The following is a 12,392-nucleotide window of genomic DNA, read 5'->3' as shown; positions in this document are numbered from 1 at the left end:
TTGTGGATGTTTTAACTAATTTCCTAATAGTTGTAGCCATACAAACAGTCCTTGGAGAAAAAAAGATGTTTAGAGGAACAGAATCTTTACAACAAACTTAAAATTTCAAAATAGAAAGTAGTTGTACCAAATGCCACATTTCACTTGCAATTTGAATATTATGTGCAAAATTGAAACCTTCCTGAAGATGGCAACACACTGCAATAATTATGTGTTTCTTCTGATCAGTTAAATAACCCAACTGCTCAATTCATTTTGCACAATTACAAGTTCTGAAAAGCTCTAACAATTATTGCTAATTCACTGCAAAACATGATAGCCAATAATAATTTAGATTTTGGATTTAAAGTGAGAGTTGCTATCAAGTTTTTAAAGAGTAAATGTATCCAATTTGAATTCAGTACAACATTTTCACATTTTGTCCTAATACATTCCTATTGTAACAAATTGTATATCTGTTTACATGAACTATCAAGGTGTTTATTATGTTTCTGATTCAAACTTAAAAATTTCAACTCTAAACTCATACAAATAAATAATCAATTCTGAATTGCCACATTTTTCTCAATTACATTCAGTAAGGCACAGTAATTTCCATGTCACCCAAATATCAAAAGATACTAAAGTTCTGATTTTATTAAAATTATAACTTTCATTTTGGAATTATTGAGGTTAAAATACAAAATGTCATATCCCCAGCATTTTTTTTTTAAAAATATGCCAAGAAAGTTGTTGAAGATCATAGTTAAATAAAAACAAACTTGCATCCCAACTCTTCATCACCAAAAAGAATATTTCTGATAAGTAGGTAGTGTTGCAAGGAAATCTCACAAACATTAATTGGATAAATAACTAGATAATCTGTTTTTGAAATCAAGTTAAATGTAGGTTAAATGCTGACCCAGAAACCAGAAGTACTGTCTCTCTTTGAATTATAGTGCTTTATTTTAAAATCCAGCCGAAGGGGCAAATTAAAGAAAAGAGCCATGGGTTTGTCTATAAACAACAAAAGGGTGTGTTGATCAAATGTTTCACAGAAATTAGAAGATATTATCTCATCCTTCCACAAGAAATGATGACATCCCTGCAGCATCTAACAACTTAATGAATAATTCTACTGTTGCTTATATGTTTCCAAGAAGACTATTTTAGCTGTTACTTCCTGAACTTTTTGAACTTACTTTGCATCCGTCTACCCCATGTTCCTTTCCTGTGTGATTTTGGCTTATATTTTAATTGTAAGATAGTAAAGCAACTGAACTAGGCAGAATTTTCAAAGAAAAGGCAGCTTGTGACATTTCAAATCCTGGTAAAGCTTGATACAGTCACTAATTTATAAAAGATGTCTACATATTTTAGAAGATTTTTTTAACCATGTCAACAGCCTAATAAATTTGTTTCAGGAAAGCAAGAGTCTGATCATTTAAATACTGCCTTAACATGCCTTTGACACAAATACATACAAACTGAGCAGTACATTCATGTGCACTAATAACTTACAGTTATGTCACAGTTTTAACAGACAAAAATATACCATGTTACATTAAAGAGGCAAAATGAGAATTAAAAATGGAAAGACAAAGTGGAAGATAGGGAAAGTGACCAAAAGCTTGGTGAAAGTCAAAAATGGTCTTGAAGATGGTAAAGACGGGAAGGATTTTTGGTCGGAAAATTGAGACTAAAGCTTACATTATTTCCAATTACTTAGCAAATATATCTCCCTAAAGCCAAGTGCTGAATTTGAGGCAGTTAGTCCAGTGCTTAATCTCTATTGAGAACACTCATCAACAATGTGTAGCACCACTTAGCGAGTCACCACAAATGCATACAGAGTTTGTACTAAGCTGGCAATGATGGTAGTTGACTGCACAGGGATCCTGGCTTGTCATGAACCTGTTACTCAAGAACTACTCATGCTATGTTAGTTCAAAGAGTGTTGTTCTTTGAAGTGTGTTAATGAGTGAGTTAATGTTAGCCACAGGAAACTTTTTAGCGGCTTCCTGTATAATCCATTCCTTCATCGAAAGGGCATTCGTTGGTAAGCTTCTCCAGGAATGTTGATCCATATATGGATAGAAGACAGACAGCTGGTGGATTGAACACATCACCACGAGTGGAAAGTTAGGTGCATGCGATTTCAACCAGCTTCTGTTTTTGTTTTGTCAGTTATCAGATGTGTGGGGGATTGATGTTTGACTTTCAGGTTATGTTGCCCAATATTGCTTTTACTAGAGTATCAACTAGGCATGCAAGTAATCCCCTTTGCCAGACAATGCACAGTGGTCTTCTGAGAACTGCAATCAGGGAAGCACCGAATACTGTAGTGCATCCCACATAGATCCAGCAAGTCTAGTTGGTATGTCATTTCGGGTTTCACTCTTTGCTGCTCTTTCTTAGCTGAGCGTAACTATGTAATTCTATTTTGGCATTGGTATTGTGGAGATGGAATACACACAATAGAGTTTTTTAAGGGATTCAAAATCAATTATTCATATGTTGCATTGCTTTCACAATGGTTATAATCACTTTTTCAAAATAGGAACTTTCCAAAACACTAAAGTGTAGAGTTAGTTTATTTGCTGCTTAAATTTAATTAGCAGGAACACTTTTTCAATGCAAAGTCAATACTGGTTGCATGAACCAGTTAGTAAACACATTGAAACAGCTCAATGCATTTTACAGGCAATTGATAAACATTATTCCAGTGACATGAGGGACTGTCACAAGTGCGTATCCATTGTCATTGATTACTGAAAGTTAATTTGCTCATACTTGAGAATCTTGTTAGGTGTACACAACTACATTATTTAGATGAGATGACTGACGGGAGTTGACAGCAAGTCAACATTTGACTGAATTTGGCACCAGAAAATCCTAATAAAATCCTAGGAGGGTGCTCTTCACTGGTTGGAGTGTTGCCTACATAAAAGGTGGCAGTTGCAGCAATTCCTCAGGGTAGTAACCAAGGCCAATCCATCTTTAACTGCTTTACCCAATAATCCATACTTCCAATAAGTTCACAAATGGAGATGTGAACTAATGACAACACAGTGTTCAGTATTATTTGCTACTCCTAGATAAAGGATCAACAGGTACTCATCTACAGCAAGGCCTGAACAACGTTAAGACTTGGCTGATAAGTGGAAGCTAACACATACACTTCTCAAATAGAAGACAATAACAATATCCAACCAAAGAGAATCTGACCATCAACCTTTGACAATCAAAGAATAATCACTGCTGTATAATTTACTCTTGAGTAGTCAGGGGATGATTAGAAACTTCATTTAGAGTCATAGTCATAGAGATGAACAGCATGGAAACAGATCCTTCGGTCCAACCCGTCCATGCCGACCTAACATCCCAACTCAATCTAGTCCCACCTGCCAGTACCCGGCCCATATCCCTCCAAACCCTTCCTATTCATATACCCATCCAAATGTCTCTTAAATGTTGCAATTGTACCAGCCCCCATCACTTCCTCTGGCAGCTCATTCCATACAAGTACCACTCTGGTGTGTGAAAAAGTTGCCCCGTAGGTCTCTTCCCCGACCCCAGGGAAAAGACTTTGCCCATTTACCCTATCCATGACCCTCATAATTTTGTAAAGCTCTATAAGGTCACCTCTCAGCCTCCAACACTACAGGGAAAACAGCCCCAGTCTGTTCAGCCTCTCCCTATAGCTCAAATCCTCCAACCCTGGCAACATCCTGGTAAATCTTTTCTGAACCCTTTCAAGTTTCACAACATCCTTCCAATAGGAAGGAGAACAGAATTGCACGCAATATTCCAACAGTAGCCTAACCAATGTCCTGTACAGCCGCAACATGACCTCCCAACTCCTGCACTCAATACTCTGACCATAAAAGGAAAGCATATACCAAGCACCTTTTTCACTATCCTATCAACCTGCGCCTCCACTTTCAAGCAGCTATGAACTTGCACTCCAAGGACCTTACCATTAAGTGTATAAGTCCTGCTAAGATTTGCTTTTCCAAAATGCAGCACCTCGCGTTTATCTGAATTAAACTCTTGTCATTTCTCAGCCATTGGCCCGTCTGGTCAAGATCCTGTTGTAATCTGTAACCCTCTTCGCTCTCCACTACACCTCCTATTTTAGTGTCATCTACAAACTTACTAACTGTGCATCTTATGCTCGCATCCAAATCATTTATGTAAATGACAAAAAGTAGAGGGCCCAGCACTGATCCTGGTGGCACTCCACTGGTCACAGGCCTCCAGTCTGAAAAACAACCCTCCACCACCACCACCCTCTGTCTTCCACCTTTGAGCCAGTTCCGTATCCAAATGGCTAGATCTCCCTGTATTTTGTGAGATCTAACCTTGCTAATCAGTCTCTCATAGGGAACCTTGTCGAACACCTTACTGAAGTCCATATAGATCACATCTACCTTTCTGCCCTCATTAATTCTCTTTGTTACCTCTTCAAAAAACTCCATCAAGCTTGTGAGACATGATTTTCTATGCACAAAGCCATGTTGACTATTCCTAATCAGTCCTTGCCTTTCCAAATACATGTACATCCTGTCATTAAAAAACCCTGCAGATGCTGGAATCTGAGGTAGACAAACAGGAGGCTAGAAAAACACAGCAAGCCAGAAGTCGTGAAGAAGGGTTACACCTGAAATGGTGACTTCTCCACCTCCTGATGCTGCCTGGCTTGTTGTGTTCTTCCAGCTTCCTGCCTGTTTACCCTTCGAAACTTAATTTACCTAGCCATGTAAATACTGCGAGAACAGTTTGTCAGAAATGAGGAATCTGCAATGAGTAACTCACTTCCTGAATCCACAAAGCATACCCACCATCTACAAGTCAGGATTGTGATGGAATACATAACCCTTGTCTGGATGAATGTAGTCCAACAACACTCAAGAAACCTGGCACTCCTCTTGACACCACCCACGACAAAGGCAGCTCACTTTACTGGCAACCGTCAATCGTGTTAGACATTCAACCCCTCTACGCGGCCCACAATAACAGCTGTGTGTACCATCCACAAGACATGGCAGCCAAATGCAACTATTTTTCACACCTCCTATGGAAAAGGCAGCAAGATACCTGATAATGCCACTATCTGCAAATTCCCTTCCCAGGACGTATCTTATTCTGTTTCAAACTTAAAGCCTCTTTATTACAGCTGTGTACATGCACTTATACACAAACTGCAGCTGTCCAAGGTATCTTCTGATCATCACCTTCTTAAACGCCATTAGAGATGCGAAAAATGCTGGCCTTAGTGGCATTCATATCCCATGAAAAAATGTGAAAAAGTAGCACAAATATCTTCGGGCAAAGTTAGCTAACATTAGAACATTTTTGGAAAATAAAAACACTCACTAAACTGAATAAGAGTGTCATAAAAAACAATTTTTGTCTCAGATTTATTTTTCATCTTTTGCCAAAAATAAAGCAGAAACCAAGCAAAATTTTAATGAGAATTTTAAATTATGTTGGACTTGCTTTTCATGTAACAAATATCCAATCAGCAATCCAAAATATTGAAGTTATTAAATGCAATTACTCACATGGAGAAGTGCATAAAGGGTTTATGTTTAGCAGCTGGTGGTTGTTTCTTTGGTGATCCCAACGTAGAGTTATTCTCAAAAATTGCTGGCTCAACCTCATCATCACTGGGGATGTAATCTTCCAAAATGTGGTTTGTAGCATCTGACAAAGCAATCAAATACAACATGATGGAGCATGAACAGTATTTTAAGAATATTTAACAAAGTACAATACAGTAAGAACTGTCCAAAGTGTGCACATGTGCCTGTCTCAAATGTTGACTCTTCAATTAACTTTTAGATTTCAATGCAAGTTCCAAAAACATTATGTTTTTACAAATAGTAACTGCTGACATCATGATGATCGTCAAGGAGGCATTCAAAATTTGCAGCTCTGCTATATTACCAGTTACGTTGAACATTGTTATTATTTCTATTCAGTCTACTACTAGATATTCTAAATTACTGAACTTTTAAATTCTTTAACACTAAAAATGGTCATTAATTGTTAACTTCAAATCTTAATCATTCTCCTTCTTACTTTCTTCAGTATTGTTTGCAATTTTTATTTGTAACCAATTACAGACATTTCATTTCTGAATAACAACCTAATTACTTTAACTTGGTTAAATTATCATTAAGTCAGTTAAATATAGCTTGATTTATTTTAAGCAAATTGCTAAAGAAGTTTTAAATGTTTAGAACTAATATGTCAAACAAGCTTTCGAATGAAAGAACAAAACGTTAAAATAATCTGTAAATGACAAATAAAATCACAATACAAAAATCATTTAGAAATGCAAAACTTTCTTTGGAACTGCTATTTTTGTCTTTACACAAATTGTGTCATATTAAAAAACTCAAAAAAAATCACTCGCAGCAGGATTGCAGTAAATATCTCAGCAGTAATATGAATGACTACCAATCTTTCAGTTTATTTAGGCTTAAATTGTCTCTTTTTTGAATTCCAGTTTGTTGTACAATACAGATTGAGTGAGATCTGTGATTCTACAAGTAGTGAACTCCTAACTTAAAATTCATCATTATGAGCAGCTGTCAAATGGTATCCAGGTATTCTTCTCAGGAAGCAATGAAACTAAAGGACCAACAAGTCCAATAGGTTTATGGATAATATAATGTTAGCACATCATTCAATTGTGTGGAGGCTAAGGTGGAAGGTTGGCATTGGTCTTGATATATTGTACAGCATTTCATTCATAAGAATACATAAAGAAAAAATATATATTCTATTGAATAAAATGAATACATCAAAACTACAGAAGTATTTTACTTGCTTACACCAAGAATTTTTTAAAACTTTGTTTTAAAGCCCAACTGTTTCAAACTGGAGATATTGTTTCCACACTGATTTAAAGACAAGATCCACGTACAACAGAACTATTGAAATAACTGTTGGGTTCCAACAACGCTGAGCTTTTCATTTAAAATGTGGAGATCATAAGTGTCAGAGTTACCTTAACTGTCCTAAAATATTTAAAGATGAAAATATCCTAGAATAAATTGATGTTAGGTATATTTAGATGAATTAATTGCTTCATTAACCTTACAATGGAGGACTTAAACCAATATGATATGGAAGTATGTTCTGCTACAATATGGTTCACATAAACCCAATTATTTTCCAACAAATGAAGAGGAACCTGTAGCATCTTTCTCTATATTCCAAATCATTGGTGTTTTGTACAGGTGTGAACAGATTGAATTAATAAAGTAATTACTTTATGCCCCTCATCACATAACAAAATACTAGTAATTCAATTCATCCAGCAAATATACAATAACAAAAAAAAATTCTATAATATATACCGACCATCTCTGTTGTCATTCTGTGTCTGTTCAGCATGAGGGAAAACCTTGTGCAAAGCAGTTAGAATTCTCCTAAAGACATTTTCCAGCAAAGGCCTGATAATGTGTGATAGTGCTTCTCCTGAAGAGGTCACAGCTCGTTGTGAAGCAGGCACAATGTTCTGCATGGCAAGATAGAAGTCCTGTGCACTTATAACAATAGATGAGACATCCAGCTGCAGCTTTTGACTGGTTGCATAAATCTGAGGATAGCGTCGGCGTAGGGCAAACAGGGCTGCCTCAGTGCAAAGTGATTTTATATCAGCCCCACAGTAGCCTTAAGACAAATCAGAAAATTCATTTTTAAATAAACACAAAGTAAGTCATCTGTTTTGCAATAATTCAAAACTAAAGTAGCATCCTTGCATTAAAATGCTAAGTATTTATTCACTCTCAAATTGTGAATTAAAACTGTGGTATCGCTGAATTATACAATGGTTACAGCACAGAAGATGGCCATTTAACCAATTGTCACTACGTCAGGACTCTGCAAGAGCAATTCATCTAACTCTTTCCACATTGTGAAATTCCCTGTTCTGTTACATATCCGATTTCTTTTAAAAGCTATGACTAAATTTCCTTCCTCGACACTTTCAGGTAGTGTAGTCCAAATCCTAAACATATTACATGAAAATTCTTCCTTCGGTCAACTATGGTTCTTTTAACATCCACCCTGAATCAGTACACACTGGTTCATAATCCTTCTGACGATGGGAACAATTTCTGTCTATTACTAATTGGATTCCTCATAATTTGAGCGCTTCTATTAATGCTACTCTCAATCATCTGCGCTGAAGGAAAACAACCATAACTTAACAAATATGCCCATACTTCTTTTTATTTGTTCATGGGATGTCGGTGTCGCTGGCGAGGCTAACATTTATTGACCATCCATGATTGGTCAGGAAAATATAACAGAATTGCTCATTTTTGGATATCGCCTATAAAGCCTTCACATCCTTCCTAAATTGGGCACAATACTTTATTTGAGACCAAACCAATATGTTTTACTAAGGTTCAACATTCCTACATTGCTTTTTTACACTCTGCAACTTTTTACAGAGCCCAGGATCCTGTTTGCTTTTTTAATCACTCTCTCAACCAACTTTTCCCACTGTAATGGCTTTTGCACATATATCCCCAGATCTGTCAGTTAATGCACCCATTAACAAAAATGCTTTCTTTGACTTTGAAACAAACTGAATCTAGGGGGTTGAAATTACAATTTTCAGATTAATTTCAAATTTCAAAAAGAACTTCTGATCATGATTGGCAGTATCTGTGAAGGGAAATCAAAGTTAACATTTCGGATTCAGTGACCCTTCCTCTCAAGTGTTCTGAGGAAGGGTCACCAGATCCAAAATGTTGTCTGATTTCTCTTCACAGATGCTGCCAGACCTGCTGAGCTTTTCCAGTAACTTCTGTTTTTGTTCCTAATTTACAGCGTCCACAGTTCTTTCAATTTTTATTTCTGATCATCACTCATTTGTGTAGAATTCAGCAGCTAATTCAAAATGCAACACTGGCAGGAACTTTGGATTCAATCTCTGAGTTAAGAAACAGTAAATTATAAGCAAAGATAAACGGATTCAAACCTATCGTTTAAATATAGTGGATGTTGAAAATTTGATAAGAATTTGAAATTTGGGAGAGTTGTAGCTCGGGTGCTCGTTGTTGTGGTTCTGTTCGCTGAGCTGGGAATTTGTGTTGCAGACGTTTCATCCCCTGTCTAGGTGACATCCTCACTCAGGATGTCACCTAGACAGGGGACAAAACGCCTGCAACACAAATTCCCAGTTCAGCGAACAGAACCACAACAAGAATTTGAAATACAGAGTTGATTTGGTCAATTCTTCAAATAAATAACCAGTTACATTTTGTACATACTAATCATTTTTTTTTGATTCCTGAATTATCTCCTGTCAAACTTAGTTTATGTTCAAGGTCTTCCAGCAAATGCCCTGTATTTTCTGACCATTTTCTCACATATATTAATTAAAATGTTTAACTTTAAGGGTTTTGAAAGGACTAATATCTTCTAAATTACAAAATCCAAAATATATGCACAGATCATTCAATATAGCAACATTGGCCGAGGCTACATTTTTAAGAATTCAATCAAAACCCTCTAGGGGTTTATTAATCAATATGTATTCCAGTATTAAAAAGATTTTGACACTTTATAATATTTGCCTCAAATTTGTTGTTGCAGAACAAGTAGATGGACCAAATTGTTTGGAGTTTAAAAGCTTGGTCGGTGATCTTATTCAATCAAAGATCCTGAGGGGATTAGCAGAGCGGATACTGAAAAGATACTTCCTCTTTGGGTAAACCTAGAACTAGGAGGCAGTGTTTAAAACTAAAAGGGTCTCCAATGGAGATGTGGAGATGAAGAAAGTTTTCTTTTCCCCAGAAGATCTACTAGTCTTTGGTATTCTCTTATATATTCAAGACTGAATTAGATAGATTTATCGCATAGTCCAGGGTTATGGGGAGCAAGCAAGAAAGAGTTAAGGCATCAGTTATGATCTTACTGATTTGTCGAGCTGGCTCAGGGGCCCAAATGGCCAAATCCTGTTCCTAATTCTCTGTACTCTGCTGCAAGTTTCCATAACCTGATCTCTTGTAGCCAGTTTATAGTAAGTTAATGGCCACAAAGATTAGCTTTCCAATGAGCCATGGCACCTGTCATGTGTCTAACTCTGGTCACCAAAAATGCAACAACTGCAGAACTCCATGAAGCCTACTTCAAATAACAAGTCATAGCATGACATCACTGACAGGACTGCGATAATTCTTCAGAGTCAGAATCTGGTGCTTTATGGCATCATCAACAGGTAACGCACCTACACAGTCATAAATATCTCACATGGATAATTCACAGTCGCAAGCTGAGTGGCACAGATGCAAAGCAAGTGCAGTGTAAATACACAACAATAGCGTTCTAGATTTCTAAACCATAATCTACTTAGCAGAATTAATGTGCCTTTGGTGCCAGGAAATTGCAATTTCTTCAATTATGGGTCAAGACTCTAAAATCAAAAGTAAAGGCTCAGAACTGGTGAAGGTTGGCTTTAAATGTGATAAGACTGGATCTGGCCAAAGTGGAGGGAAGCAACTACTTGCAGGAAAATTTACATTAGAGCAGTGGAGTTATTCAAAAGGATAATATTGACAATGCTGAGTCAACATGTTCCTGGAGTGCAGGACGGGATGAACAAGTCCAGTGTACCCCAAATGTCAAGTAAAGCTTGTTGCAGATATCCAGGGCTCAAAACAGCGGATGACCTAGAAAGTGTGAGGGTGGTTGCTTAAATAAAGTAGGAGAACAAAGAAAGGACATGAAAAACCAACAATGTTTCATTAGTATATTGAGGCAAGAGAACAACTAGGGTAAGATTTAGGGCCCATTAGGGACGTATATGACAATTTTATCGATGGAGCTGGACGACACAGCTGAGGTTTTCAACAGGTACTTTTCATCTGCATTCATTATAGGGAAAGACAGTGTAAGCATTGTAATTACAGAGGATGACTACATTTATTTGGACAATTAATATTAAGATGGAGAGGTATCAGCAGTTTTAGCAGGCTTGAAATTGGATAAATCCATCGGTTCAGGTCAGAAATATCCAGACTCCTGGAGGAACCAAGGGAGGAGATTGCAGGGGCTTTGACATTAAATTTCTATTTCTCTCCAGATACAGGAGGGATGCCAGAGGACTGCAAGACAACTAATGTTGGAGGCATTATTGTTTAAGAAGGGTCGTTGGGATAAACCAGGAAACTATGAGCAAATGAGTTTAGCGTCAGTTGTACAGAAACTGCTGGAAAAGATTCTGAGCAACTAAATCAATATACACTTGCAGAGGTGTAGTTTAATCAAAGGTAGTCAACATAGTTTTATCACAGGGATATCATGTCCAACAAATGTGAATTTTGAGGAATGACTAGGTGTGTAGATGAAGCTAGTACAGTTGATTTAAAACTTTAGACAAGGTCCTGTGAGGCAGAATCGTTAAGAAGCGAAGAGTCCACAAGACGCAAGGCAGTTTGCTAAATTGGATCTAAAACTGGCTTTGTGGCAGGAAGCAAAAGGGTGATGATCAAAGGGCACTGGGTCCCTTGTTCTTTGTTATGTACATCAATGAAGTGGACATGAACATAGGACGTATGATCAGTTTGTTTGCAAATGAAATTGGTGGTGACAAAAACAGCAGAGATGTCATCTTCGACTGTAGGACGATATAGACCGGCTGATCAATGGCAAGTGGAATTTCATTCTGAAAATTGACAGATGATGTATTTTAATTGACCTTGTTGAGGTGTACAGACCGCACGGTTCAAGAAGGTTGCTAACACAACCTCAGGTAAACTAGACATAGGCAATAAATGCCAACCTTGCCAGCAATCATGTTCAGAGAAAGAACTTGTAGAAGTTATATTTTATCAATACCAATTTATGAAAAACAAAAAAAAAGATACTTTTAAATTTTTAAAAAGACATGATGAACAATGTTTATCAAATACATGCTAACCTACTGACATGTGAAGAACTCAAAAATTGGTTGACACTGATCTAGCTAAAGCAGGCAGTTCCACATGTAGGATAAGCTAAATACCCATTCATTGAACTCAGACCTAATATACATCCGCTCACCCCACTTCAGTGTATTTAATACCATAATGCAATTGCTCAAGCCGATTTTACCCAAAGAGATCGTAACATACAATATTGAATAAGTAAACTTTCAAGGATTTTAACTTAATACTTACCTACACATTTTTCAGCTAATTCATCAAGGAAACCCTGCAACAGTTTTGGATTCCAGTCTCTGGTATGTATCTGAAATATGTGCTTTCGTGCCTAAATGGTCAACAAAAAGAACCAAATACAGTGTTCGTACTTTATGATTTCAAAACATTAACTATGGTCCATTTTGAATTCCTAAATAATAATGTTTTCAATCTCCATCTTGCAGGGTCAAAGCAATACTCTAA

The 12,392-nt window shown here is 36.8% G+C and overlaps 1 protein-coding gene across 2 annotated transcripts in view; it reads right to left on the bottom strand.

Annotated features, from left to right (window-relative positions):
- The window catches only part of atad2b (ATPase family AAA domain containing 2B), a 133,737-nt gene that overhangs the window by 44,900 nt on the left and 76,445 nt on the right, over positions 1–12,392 (bottom strand). For both annotated transcript variants that reach the window (XM_060853661.1, XM_060853667.1), the window contains exons 15-17: positions 12,168–12,258; positions 7,357–7,668; positions 5,547–5,688 (exon numbers count right to left, since the gene is read on the bottom strand). In XM_060853661.1, the coding sequence (XP_060709644.1) occupies positions 5,547–5,688; positions 7,357–7,668; positions 12,168–12,258 (545 nt within the window). The remainder of the gene's footprint in view (positions 1–5,546; positions 5,689–7,356; positions 7,669–12,167; positions 12,259–12,392) is intronic.

The sequence above is a fragment of the Hemiscyllium ocellatum genome, chromosome 3 (assembly GCF_020745735.1).
Source record: "Hemiscyllium ocellatum isolate sHemOce1 chromosome 3, sHemOce1.pat.X.cur, whole genome shotgun sequence".
Taxonomy (NCBI): Eukaryota; Metazoa; Chordata; class Chondrichthyes; order Orectolobiformes; family Hemiscylliidae; genus Hemiscyllium; species Hemiscyllium ocellatum.
The sequence above is the reverse complement of the archived record's forward strand: the minus strand, read 5'-3'. Positions and strand labels throughout refer to the sequence as shown.